The sequence below is a fragment of the Lynx rufus genome, unplaced genomic scaffold (genome assembly GCF_022079265.1).
Source record: "Lynx rufus isolate CCGP_SWC_20201006 ecotype Redwood Valley unplaced genomic scaffold, mLynRuf1.p SCAF_4, whole genome shotgun sequence".
In the NCBI taxonomy this organism is placed as follows: Eukaryota; Metazoa; Chordata; class Mammalia; order Carnivora; family Felidae; genus Lynx; species Lynx rufus.
In genome coordinates, this window is record NW_025814856.1 from 107,550,364 (window position 1) to 107,564,555 (window position 14,192).

General features: G+C 36.2%; 1 protein-coding gene across 4 annotated transcripts in view; it reads right to left on the minus strand.

The window, feature by feature from the left end:
• ETV1 (ETS variant transcription factor 1) overlaps positions 1–14,192 on the minus strand; it is an 88,540-nt gene that overhangs the window by 10,465 nt on the left and 63,883 nt on the right. For all 4 annotated transcript variants that reach the window (XM_047096145.1, XM_047096147.1, XM_047096148.1 and 1 more), the window contains 2 exons: positions 4,179–4,245; positions 2,541–2,611 (listed from right to left, as the gene is read on the minus strand). In XM_047096145.1, coding sequence (XP_046952101.1) covers positions 2,541–2,611; positions 4,179–4,245 — 138 coding nt within the window. The remainder of the gene's footprint in view (positions 1–2,540; positions 2,612–4,178; positions 4,246–14,192) is intronic.

The window sequence follows — 14,192 nt, forward strand, 5'->3', positions numbered from 1 at the left end:
GTAATCTGTACATTATATAAATTAGGAAAATCTCATAGGGAAATCAGAGCATATTGGATTATCATCATACCATCCTTTTCCACACCTTCATACGGGCACTACCACTTTCTTAGCTGGCACCAAATAAAAATTTCTTTGTTTTTCTTCATCTCTTGCTTGCATTTCACTCATGTGAGTTTAGCTTACTAGTCTTTTTCTAAAAGTGCAATCTGAAAACATACGCACTGGAGCTTTCTGGAAATCTCTATTTTTAATCAAGAAAGGTTGGTTTGTGTTGCATTTATTTGTTATTTATACATAGTGTAAAAACCTATTAAGTACATTACAGCACTATGGATGTTAGTACCACAATTCTTCTGGCATAAATCTGGTCAGTTATCTTGCTTTTACCAACCAACCAAACAAACAAACAAAAAATTCAGTCATAACTCCTGATTATTTACATCTACCTCCAGGCACCTACCCCTAAAATATGTGGAACTGGTCACACTGGGGAACGGATGTCTAGGGCCCTACGGACATATCATTGTTAATGCACAACTTTCTCTTCTCCACGATAGAAGCAATTCAGACAGAATATACTGAAGCTAATCTATTCACAGTTAGTGTGAATTATAAAGCAGGTGAAGTCAGAAGCTTCTTAAAACTTTCCTTTGGTTAGTAGACAGCAACACACCTCTTAAAATAATCACAAAAAGAGCAACACTTTAAAAACCATAACCAAAATAAAATTATTCAGTCAATAGCTGCTAAAAATCATTATGTCATTTTGGTCTAAGCTAGATAATACAGAAGTGTCTCTTCATATTGATTTCAATGACAGTTTTATTTATCTCAGTTTTTCCTTCTGAGACTCACAAATTTTTTCATGGGGGTAACTGAGCAATTATACAGAGTGAAACCCTGTCAAATTTTATAATCTCTAGGTTGTTTCTGCCTATAAATGTGACTGACTGTACTGGCCTTGCCGATGAAAAAAAATAACCCTTTGTTTTTCTACTCTTTTGCTCTCTATTCCTTACAAAAAAAAAAGTAATAAATATTATTTTCCAAAAAAGCCTTTCTTAGTACAAAATTGAGGATATTTAAAAGTCAAAGGGAATGAATAATCAAGATAGACTTTCATGTGATTTAGGCTTCTTAGATTATTTCATAATCCTATTGATAGTTTTGAGCTATTTTTTCTTCCTTATATGCCCATGCTGATAATCAAGATTTTTTAAAATGTTAAGCTCACTAAGAATGAAGGAAGGAAAGAAAGAAAGAAAGAAAGAAAGAAAGAAAGAAAGAAAGAAAGAAGAAAGAAAGAAAGAAAAGAAAAAAACCTGATGAAGGTCATTCCAAAAAGTAAAGGCGTTATGCTCTGTCTGAAGAAAAAAGGTTGTATTTTAAGAATTGTGACACTCCACACCTATCACACTGCTGAACTTCGAAGCTTAAAACCAGTATCTATTTAGAATAAGGCCAAAAAAGTGACCCCTGCTGGAGCTTAACCCTGTGACCTTCAATGAATTTAGCAATTTAAAGCAAGATTAAGGAAAAAGATCTTCCCAAAATTATCATTCCTTCTGCGAAGGAACAGAGTAGCAAAAACCTCAGGAACAGAGTAGTCTTCAAGCAACTAATTAGAGATGTAGAAGCAATCTGAGCATGCACTTTGCTGTTTAAATAACAACGATTAAAAACTTATGAGCGCTACCAAGTCATTACAGCCATGATCCCCAAAGTTTGTGCAATCAGCTAATCAGAGGGTCCCTGCTCATTTCCTGTTAAACAATCAAAGCAGGAAATATGGAGCCCACTCCGAAGAACCACTAAACCAATGAACTGTTCACTTTTTACCCAAGCGTCCACGTAGATGCTGACTTCTGCCACCTTTGTTGAGAAAGAAGAAATTCTATTTAACTTGACACTCTTTTCTAAAATCTGGAACCTGTTCACTGCAATCGAGAGTGATATTAAAAAGGTAATGCTTTCCTGACTCCATTTTAAGCAATTACAAAATAATGGCACATTAGGAATGAACATCTTCCCGAGGGGGGGTGGGGGGAGAACAAAAAGGACTAACAATCACTAACTAAATGGGCAGCTATGTTGTTCCTGTGCTCCATAATGCATCTTTTCATGAACAATAAAAGGAAGAAGACTGCATTAGTCATCTGCGTATCCACAGTAGCATGCTTTCTGTTCTGCTTTGTTAATTATGGGATCAGCTTTCAATAAATCTCCAACAACAAGCTGCATGTGCTCAGCAGGGCAATGGAAAGACCCCTCTTACTGGACACAAAGCTCAGCAAGAATGATACTCTGGTTATAACTCTCAAAATGAGATCTCTCCTAGGACAAAAGCAAAAAGCTTCCGAATAAGGAAAGGAAGACAGAATTTATAAAAGGTAAAGTTTAGCAAGAGTTGAATACATCACAAATGATGTGCATAGAAATCTTTAAGTAGAGATGTCACCTTCTTTCAGGAGAATTGAGGGTGAACTCTCCACTCCCTCTTAGAAAAATTCAAACTTGAAGCACAATGAAAAACCTACCATCAAATTTCTCTGGGACAACACAGGTGTCATCATAAAACTGCCTGGGGCCCTTTTCAAACATACAGCCTGTGGGGAGAAAGAGGATACATTTATTCGTGATAGAAATGAAATTCACAAGCAATTTAAAATAGAGCCATTAACACAAAAACTGGGGTAGAAAAGGGCTCTGCCATTTTTCAGCTCTGTGACCTTAGATACACTATTTAGCCTCTGTGTCTCTGTCTCCTCACCTATAAAATGGGCGTGATACTAAACCACCTATCTTAAAGGGGTGTTGTCAGGATAAGAATTTAATATACACAAGTTTGGAATAGTACCTAGCACAGTGATATATGACAGACATTTATATCATTACTAACACAAGCACAGAGCAGGTAAACACTGGCAAACTTAGAAATTACAATCTCCTTTTTCATTCTCTTCCAAGTTTTGTTATTCATGAGACAAGAAGGAAATCAAGATGAATTACTTATATTTACCTCATGGGGTTATCCTGATAAACTGAAACACATTCAGTCTACCCCTTACTTCCTGGGAGAAATATTTAGCTAGGCTAACCTTCTCATATTTTCATCTCCAACAGCCAAGACAGTTTAATTCTATGTTTAATATTCCTTTTTCCTATAACAAAACTAAGTCCACAGGAAAAAAAAAAGTAGATCAACAGCTTTAACAGTCATTTTCTCCCCCATGTCATTGACTGTGACCTTCAGTGAATTCTCGTTGTCTTTGATCGCCAGTAAGAAATTTCATACAATTTAATCACAGTTTTTTTTCTCAAATGTATTGGTCTCTACCGTGAGTACATAACATTAACAACAGTAGTGACACTAATTACATCGCATTTCTTAAATATTTTTGATTTACCAGCTCATTATACTCTTCTTTAAATACAAGGATTTACTTCTATCAATCTCACTTACACAAAACAACCAATATTAGACCTAATGTAAATGCATTCATCTATATCATCTTACTGAGGACAAAGAGCATTATGATAAGAACCACACACATATTTCCAGAAATACTTCAGTAGGGAATGTATCCAGAGATCTTTTTTATTCACTAATTTGCAGGTATCAAAGTCTGTTAGATCAAAGCTTCCCCACCATGTTTACCATGAACACACCCATAATAAAAGTTCCTTCTGTAGGCCTCTTATGTGAAATTCCATTCTTAACTATTATTTGTCTGAAAATGAAAATCCAGTTTATTTAAAGGCAAATATATTTATATCTCCTGTCTTTTATTTCAAAACAGAGACTTAAATTTGTAAAGAAAAACTGACATTCCTCGAAGATACATTTCAACAGAGAGTAGGAAGATAGGCTAATCTATAAAGCACATGTTCTATTTTAAAAGAATGTGGTTGCTGGGGGGGGGGGGCGGAAAGAACACAGAAGTCCACTTTTCAGCTGTTTACATGCACATGACTCATGTTAACAACCAAATTCAAGATAACATGACCTGGAACATCTTCCTTTTACTTTAAAAAGATAAAGTTTTAAAATAGTGCTTTAGGGAACATAAGTGATTTTCCCCCATAAAATAGAATGGATAATCAAATGATTGCATCTTTGGCACATCTGATTTTGACAGGATTTACAAGGAACTTCAATAATAGAAAACTTAACTTCTGTTCTGCTGGGATGAGCCAGGAAGCCTTCTTGCCTCATATAAATGGAGTGGCAGCTAGGCACTTCTGAAAGAAGAAACAACACCGGTCAAAGAGAAGTCTGGAGCTGAAAATGTGTGGTTACCAGTGAACAGAGTGCAGAGAGGAAAATAACCGAAACTGACATGAGTCTCCACGAGAAGAGCTTGTCAACACGTAGTTAACATTTCAGGCAGGGCCCACACAAGAAATGGTGAACACGGACTCTCTTCGACGGGCATGTGAATTCACAGCTTTACCCACATTTGCGGAAGAGTGGTTCTGCAATCCCACATGAATAGGAGAGTAGCCTTGAAACAAATGGTGTAATGAGTTAAGATACGTTTGGGGGGCATTTATGAGATATATCTGTATATCCCGTGGTATTTAGAGGAAAGATCAACAAAAGACTCATTCATAGTTTATTTCATGAACACTGGTAGAAATTATTCACAAAACACCAAAATTGCTACATCTCTTAAAATTAGTCTAGCCTTTCAAGGTGATTGCTATTTTCAGCCCCAAATAAAAGTATCACTAACTTTTTATTTTGTTAAGCACACAGGTCATACTCCAAACCAATGAGACTAGAGAACAGAAATCCCACAATTTCGTAGCAAATACCACTATCACCCTAGGAGTGAGGCCTTGCCTATCTGACCAAGTTAACTCATCACTGAAAAAATACAAAAAAATAAACTTGGTTAATGGTTAAACTTGAGTCCTAGTGATGGCTGTTTATTAGGTTAGGGAGGGGGAAAAGGAAAAAAAAATATGGATTAGGAGACAAAAGATTAAAATTCAAGTGCTTTATTTACCACTAGCAAAGCTACATGACTTTAGAAAAACCATTCTGTGTCCAAGTTTATATAAAATAAAGGTCGGGTCAGATGTTATCTACAATCTACTACAGGCTCAAGTTCTTTGATTCTGAAAAAAGAAGTTCACTCACTTGATCAGAGGTTGATGTCTGGTGAAGCCAATGAAGTTATAGCTTCAGGAAGGATCCTCCACTTACAGGAGTCCCTCCTGAGGTCCTGCCCCTAACTTTGTATATGCCATTTCATTTTCTTTTTCTTTCAGAAGATTCCACAAAGTTTATGTTTTAGGTCCCACAAACCTGGACCAAAGCCTATATATAACATATACAGATTCTATAGGAGTGTATAAATATATGTGACTAAACTAATTCTATCTTCTGTATGTATACTCAAGTCTTTGAAACTCTGAACACATATAAACTTATAAAACACACGACAAATGTGTTATTTAAGAGTGTGTCCCCCCATTCCACCACTCATAGTAAGTACATGATTTCTGAACGTGTAATAAAGATCACTTAAAAGAAGTGGGATTTAAAGACCCTCATCTCTTCTTAACTACCCATCCATAGAATTTAATGTTATAATAGATAGCACCATTTACTTGGCCTAGAGGTCATTCTTTCTCAGTCTGGAATGTTCCATTTTTAAAGTGTATACAATTAAAAAAAAACAAAAATTGCCTGGTGATTAATGTCAACCAAAATATCAGATATTTTTTCACAGAAAAAAGTTGATGTGGTTTTAGTCAAAAATATTTTTTTAAGTTTTATTTACTCAGAGAGAGAGAGAGAAAGCATATGAGCAAGGGAGGGGTGGAGAGAGACAAGAGAGACAGATTGAGAGAGAGAGAGAGAGAGAGAGAGAGAGAGAGAGAATCCCAAGCAGGCTCTGCACTGTCAGAATGGAGCCTGACTCAGGGCTCAAACTCACAAAGCCCGAGATCATGACCTGGGCTGAAACCAAGAGTCAGATGCTTAAGTGACTGAGCCACACAGGTGCCTCTAGTCAAATATATCTCAATAGCAATTCATTAGAGCTATAACATTTAAAAGTATGTAGAAATCAACAGCTTTTGAGTTGAAAACAGTATAAAACTCATTATCAAACATTTTAGTATACCATGCCTTCTTTACATGACACATTATCTAGTATAGAATTCTGACCGTACAAAAGACAGAGTTAATCTTGTTTCTTGATATCAGGACATTTATCATGGGGTTGCAGAGTGATTGAACGTCTGGGTTACCAAATAGTTAGCAATCCATTTTATCCATACTTTTTAACCAGTGGTATTTCAGATTAATTTTTAACGTTATTTTGATTTATTGCCAGGCATAGGACCCTTGAAGCAGCTGGGCCTAGAAGGGACAGTGTTAATGACTCTGCCATCAGCTCAGCAGCTGTTTAGAGGTAAGAATTTTGTTGTACCAATGTTGACACCCTGCCACAAAATACTTTTCCTGACTGCTGGCCAGCTGGAGTATGGCTGTAAAAACAGCTGGCTGGCTCTGAAGCTAGAGGAAAACATATAGATTAAACTCTATTATATATAAGTGTGACTAAATGTAGTCTTTCCTCCCAAGAGGGGAAGAAGGAGAGGAGGAGAGGAAATGCAAGTACTTATAAGAAACCCACTATTCAAAGTTGAAGGAACATCTTATAAAACAAAATAACATAATACAAAACAAGCATGATCTTGGACATTTGACATCAAAGAAAGAATTTGATCATTTCACTAACTTTCATGTATCTATTGACCTTGCTGATTTGTTATTTCTTGTACTAATTCTGTAATATTTTTCATAAATTCTGTTTGTTAATCTGTGACATTCAAAGTATACTAATTTAAAACCCATAATAAATTACTAATTTCTAATAAGGCTAAAGCCAGGACCTCCATTACAGTTCCAGAGGCGAAACTTATGATCGAGGTTCTAAGAAAAACAAAGAACGGCAGCTTAGAAAAAAACATACATATGTAAGAATATACGTGTGTTTTTCCCACTCTTAATACTATTTATTACACTCCAGAGTAAATAAAATTAACATCTAGCTCTTGAAATTGAGATGCCAGCTAACAGTGTTTAAATCCAGTCTATCCTTAAAATCAGTAACCTTTATACAGTCCAGAGAAGCCTGAAAAAATATAGCTAAGAGGAGTTTATTCCCCTAAAGTAACTAAAGTCATGTTATCCTAAAGTGGTATCAGTTAATTTATGACTATCAGAGTGGGTCAGACTCTAATCAAATTGTAGAAACATTTCCAAAGTGATTATTCAATCAAATGACTAACATGGTTAATTAGGAGCCATAAACATTGCTCTGAAGTTCATCAAAGTAATGACTTGCCCAGAAAAATTACTGCTAATTAAATTGCCTGCTGCTTTCATTTCTACCTTATCTAATAAAAAATCCAACCAATGAAGTTTGGCATTACATTTTAACTTCTGCTAAATGCTCAACCAAGATCCAAAGTAGCTAAGCGGTGACTTCAAAGGCAAATGTTTTGTGGTAGGGAACGGAGGCATTGCATACGTATACACTCATGTTATTTCATAGGATAAAGCTTACAAAATTCTGCAGCGATCATAAAATGTAGTTTAACCCATGCACAAACGTTACTATGATAGCGTATTTGTGCTGTTCTATTATTTGTCCATAGGTTATAATTTTAGGCTCAGGAGACCAGCACGGATTACGAATGTGCATCTTGTCTTCTAATAGACCTGGTTTTGAACCTCGGTTCTGAGATTTTGTGGGAGTACGACATTTTGTAAGTTATTTCACATCTCAAACACTCAACTTCCACATCTGTAAAATGGGAATTATAAGCGACACCCTTCAAAGGGTTCTTGGGAGGACCATATGTGCAACATTTCACTTAGTGCCAACAGGGAGGATTCAGGATATGGTGCTTACCATTGAAAACAGAAACTATTTTTAAGTGACCCTCACAAGTGTTTAAAGTGAGTGAACCACAGCACTTAAAATTAAAAATGATTACATAGTGAAATTATTTTTGCATCTTAAATGGCTATTCTTAACAGTTACCTGAGAAGATTGATTTGTTGCTTATTCGTATACTTATGCAGTGATATTCTTCACAAATCTATAAACCCATGATATTTAAAATACACTGATTTAAAGTTCATTACAAACTCATGACTTCTCAGGTTGAAGTGAGAAGCTCCATTACATTTTCAAACTATTCGGAGGTATCTCTTTTGAGCTACTTTCTACAGTATTATGCCCTAATATTTGCTGCTGTGTGACTGGTTTAAAAAGTCTTAAATTTAATCTGTAAATTGAATTATGTAAATTTCATTTAACACAAAGGATTTTGTATTATTTTGAAACCAATGGATCAAAGAGCACTAGGACATGACCATAGTACGGGCCCCGCCAGCTTGCAGAAACTATAGTGGCTGTAATTTGTCACAGATGAGCTCGGGGGAGGGTGATCAGTATGCTACAAAAATTCAAAGCAGCAAAGCACAGTTGTCCTTTTAATGCACTAGTTAACGTAGGGGCAGTTAGGAAAAACAGTAAACACAGACCCCAAACTATCCGATTTTCTTAGTGTTCACCTCTAGTAATACTGTTAAAATTGCCTTTAAGATATGCAGGTTTCTTAAGAACAAATGAACAAGTTGGCTTTTCTCTCTCTTGCATTTCCAAGCCACAGTGGGAAACACAGCACTGATTTGGGGAGCTTTACCAAAAGCCGGACCACAAAGTGGAGTTTTGAATTTGTGCACACGGCATAGCTACACCCTGCTCCGATTTGTGTATTTGCATACTGCTGCCCAGGGGTACAAAAGGAAGAATCCCCTCAGGGCACGGTTTGCCTAAACCTTCTAGGAGCTGTATGAGGCCAGATCAGAGACAAATATTTGCCAAGACCATCTGAGATATCCATACACTTTGCTGAAATTGTTTGTTATCAAATAGTGCGCAAACCTGAAAATTCTTGATACTATAAACTTTGAGCAAGGAGTAAGAAACGCCTCTCTTTCCCTGGAGGTTTTTTCTTAAATTCGTGTGGCAATCATCAGTGTGATAACTTAAGCACTCAAGTCTCTGAGAGTAAATAAGAAATCCCTGTGAAATAGGAATAAGTTTGATGTATTTTAATGTGATGTTGCTTTCACATGAGTGTGCAATGGAAAAAGATGGATTTTTTATACACCTGACTAACTCCTTGGGGAAGTGATTTGACAAAATCAAGTCTACCTAAACGTGTCTGTTAAACACTGATGATGGCGGAAAACCTGGCGCATTAAAGTCCAGGGATGAAATATGTGTGCAGACATACATCTGAAATCAGCAGGTACTTAGTGAATGAAAACTATGTGTGCATGTGTGGGTCATTCTAGGCATACACAGGAGTTTAAACAAGCTTTTCAAAAACACATGTAACTATTACCTAAAGAAATAGAGAGGTGTTGCAAGAACTAAAGACATTAATCTCCTTCAAGGAAGATGAGCACTATGAGGTATCTTGCCAAAGTTTTATCTGTCTTGAACTTCATGTTTTACTGTTTTGTTTGTTTCTCCCCATTTCCTGGCACAGTGTTTAAAATCCAAAGATTTTCTAGAGTGCAGGAATAACAGGAGCTTTATGAAGATGTATTTAATGCAAATGCATTCACATATACCCTAGTCTAGCATCCTTTTACTATGCATTTCTACTTGCCCTATGAATAGATTTCATGTAGCTAATTGAGAAAATTATGTTTTATAAAGTTTTCTGCAAAGGATGCTAAGGGGAATGAATTTTTTACACTCATATGATCTCTCTATGATAGAACAAATCTAAAAGAATTAACTCTAAAATAAGACTCAGGATGAGTACATCTGAATTCACTTGAGAGAGAAGGCAAGTGGGATGGCAAAAAAAAAAAAAATGAAGTTTTATAAGACCTATTTGTCGCCAGTCACAAAAGGTCTACGTGGATGTAACATCTTAGGTTGCTGAACCTCATATAAAAAAGGCAAAAAAGTTGGAGTTGGCTCAAATCTGGGGAAGACAGTGATGAATTTAGTATGACCTAATTCACACTTAGATGGGATCTTTTTCATTGGGATTTTGAGTAAACTGTTAATAACATAAAATCTGTAGAGATATTCTCTTCCACCACAGCCTGGAAATACAGAGACTACTGTTGATAGAATTGAGGACAGAAGGAGAACTATTGTTCTTTATATGCTTTGCGCAGTATATGTAAAGTATTTTTTTAAAGTAATGCTTTTATCTGCATTCAGATACTTTTAAAACATAAAGGCTACATAACATGAAAGAACAAAATAGAACAACCTACCTATGAAACTGCAAACTTCTCTTCTAAGCATTTAAGTTTTGGGGGGACAGTATCCTACACAAATAATGACCAGATTCAAACAGGATTAGCTTATATGATCTAGCAGACTGACAATTTTCCAAGTCTTACAAGCCTGTGAAGGTTTTATTTAGTTAGAGTTAAAAATAAAATTGAAGTGATAGGAAATATTGTAACTCTGTTTATTAGATATTATTATACTCTGACAATTAACAGAAATTTTATTTTATTTTTTTTCCCAACGTTTATTTATTTTTGGGACAGAGAGAGACAGAGCATGAACGGGGGAGGGGCAGAGAGAGAGGGAGACACAGAATTGGAAACAGGCTCCAGGCTCTGAGCGATCAGCCCAGAGCCTGACGCGGGGCTCGAACTCACGGACCGCGAGATCGTGACCTGGCTGAAGTCGGACGCTTAACCGACTGCGCCACCCAGGCGCCCCCAATTAACAGAAATTTTAAAGAAAATGCAAGAAAAGATGCGCTACGCTAAACTGAGGCCACCAAAAAAAAAAGAAATCTGAAGAGGTGAAAGTGTTAATGCTGAGTTCTGATACTGAATTGTTCCTCTGCTTGAGTCTACGTGATTTGAAGCAAACCACATCATGAATGGCTTTGTCCTCACCCTCTCATCTCTCCTTGGAACATTGTAATATTCAGATATTTACTCTACTGGCTTCGAACGTGAATAATACTGGTATCAAGTTCTCTATGATTGCTCACTATGTAGCAGACAGCATAATAGTTCAGTACATTGTTGGTCTTGCACAATTGGATCGTCTTCACATAAGAATATCTTTCTCACTTTGTCTTATCCTTTGGTCCCCAAAAGTGTATTTGTAAATATTAGAAATCATAATAATGACATCTTACTTCAGGACTAGCAGCCTTTTAGGAAATCTCTAGAGGTCCAGATAAAATCGTATCATAAAGATATCCCCTATTATTGCCTGGACCCCTAATACTATATATATTAGTAGCTTTACAAACATCATCATATCTAATCCTTACAAAAACAGGAAGGTAGAGGAATTATTTGCCCCGTTCTATAAATAAGGAAACTGAGGACAAAAGAGGCAACAAAACATACTTGATATGACAAAGAGAGTAAACAGTCATCAGGCACAGAATTCAGTATAATATTTCCAGTGTCATACAAAGTGGGAGGTTTTGTTTTTGAACGCTAAGAATAACAAAAACATGCGGATGAAGCAGTACACTGTGGAGGCCCGCACACTGAAAAAAAAGGTCACCAGAATAGAGTATTCAAACATACTAAATTTCAGAAAATGGTAAAGAAATCACAGTGACACATGCGTGTCATTCTCTCAGTTTTGTCTTGGCTGCTTTTTAATACTGTGCTATTATTTAATTTCTATGATGCTACATGATAGTATATTCACTTGGTTGTGTTTAATTTTATGAGCACAGTTACCTTTGAATATCTCTCCTAGTAACATTTTGCAGAATTTTAGAAACAATTAACTTAAAAATCTCTCTCACACACGATAAAAACAACCATCTATTTAAGGTGACAAAACTTCCTTGAAAATGTTTCAATTACATTCCTCATGTGTTAGGCAAAAGTATTTCATAGAAACAAAAAGCCTCCCTTTTCCTCTAAACTATGAAGTACTCAACTCACTGAAGAAATAGAAATCCTTTAAGTGCAAAAGAAAATACCCTGTGACAACATTCTAACCTTAAAAGTAGATATTCAAATAGCTACTTTCAAAAAATAAATAATATGATCTTACCTCTTGTTCACATTCATGAACCACACAAACACAAACACACACACCCAAATATGCATCCTTAAACCATTTAATTTCAAATCTTAGTTGCACATACAAAAACAGTTGTAGTTCACTTTGTCCACTTGCAGTTCTGGGCCTAAGCATCCTCGTGGTTTTCTTTAGAAAGACACTAAAAATCCCACACTATGAAAGTACTCTCTCCTCCCTCTCCTAATTCCCTTTTTTGATGCTAGTACAACTCACAAGCAGATTATCCCTCCCTTCCCCCTTTCCTGCCTGTAAAATCCAAGTTAGACAAACACTGTGTGGCTGAAATGACATATTTGAATGGAATTCAGACCCACCAGTTCCTGTTTATGTTTCAGATTTGAGAATGTTGTCTTCTCATTCACTATACATTAGAAACACTGCAAGGCCATAAATAGTGTTGGGTTACATGCAGGCAGGACCAATGAGCATTAATCATTACTTCTAGTCAACTGGCAAAAGCAGCAGCTGATGGAACACTACACCCTTCAGCTCTGTATAAATGGACATTCCAGGGAGTGTGTGTGTGTGTGTGTGTGTGTGTGTTTCCTTTCAGTCTCCATTTTATGAATGAAACTCCAGGCTCTATAGAGTCCATTCATGTAAGACAAATGCTTACAGGGCTCTGCCCCTGGGGATCAATCAGTCATGGGTAAAACTGATATGATTGGTTTAAGACAGCCTTCAGCCTTCCATTACTGACTTAAAATGCAGTCCCTGTCCATCTGACCTGTGTTAATGCATAAAGAGTAAATCCAGACCATGGTCTCAATTCTCAAATCAAATCACTAGCCAATGCCACTTACTGTAACTGTAGATTTAGAGCATATTTAAGTATTTCTTAGAAAAAGCAATACAGTGGACCAGAGTACTGTTTTGGGTGATTTGCTATTTTAACTCAGAAGAATGAGGAAAATCCTTTTGAGGCATGCATGCTAGGCAATAAAAAGCAAAGTCAAGTTGTGAGGCCAATCCCTGACCTCTATTGTAATAACAGAATTAATTAGGAAGTCATCACTGTCACTCTTCACAACTGAAGCACCTAAAAATCAGAGATTAAATGATGTACTCGTCCACAAATCAGTGGCTGAGGAAAAGAAAATTATCTTTGGATGTTAGAGAAACAGATAGAATGCTAACGTTTTCTGAAGGATCAATAGCTCATTCCTTTAAATTCCCAAGTGATTCTCCAGTTGAATTTCTCGAAGCAATAGTTTTAAAGTTAGGATGGGGGGGCGGGGGGGGGGAAATGAGCTGCCATGTTTCAGGAGAAAATGTAACCATAAGCAAATGATGCTTACTAATGGAATAGGGCCAAGTCTTGGCCTTTGGGAGTGTTAAATATCAGTTACAAAATGCCAAAGTTCATGGAACCATAAACATCGCTGCACTGGAAATTACTAAAGACGGTAGAAATTACTAAAGACGGTAATGCTTAAAAACATCTAAAGTTTTAGAAGAAAAAAGCTATTTATAAGCAATTATGGGAATGATTTGTGAAGAGTCAGTCCTATACCAAATACTGTTAAACATATAATAGGTTTTATTAGCCATCTGTAACTTGGTCCTTGCCTCTAGAGGGAAAAAAAAAAAAAAAAAAAAACCACTTCTCTCTTCCAGTGATCTGTAGCCATATGGGAAAACAGTTGCAGTCAACCATCTCTGTATATATCTCTAAACAATTTCTCATGAAATCTTTACCATGTCCGTTAAAGAAAGAATGCGGAGAAACATAAAAAAAATGCCTAGTATTCATCTTTAAACCTGTGAAAGATTATCTACTATGGTGTAATGACCATTTAATATTTATCTCCCGATTTCTAATATCTGGTAAATAAAATAGCAGAGAATAAATAAAGTTACCAACACGTTTTAGAATTCAAAACTGAAATGCCTGACATAGCCAGGTGGGGAGATAATAAGGAATTCTATAATCTCCCATCCAGAGAAAATAAGGAGCAGAGGCAAGATCACTGAAGAGTGAACATACACTGAATTATTAATTCCTAAATAACACTCTTTGAATTAAAAAAAACCACAATATTCTTC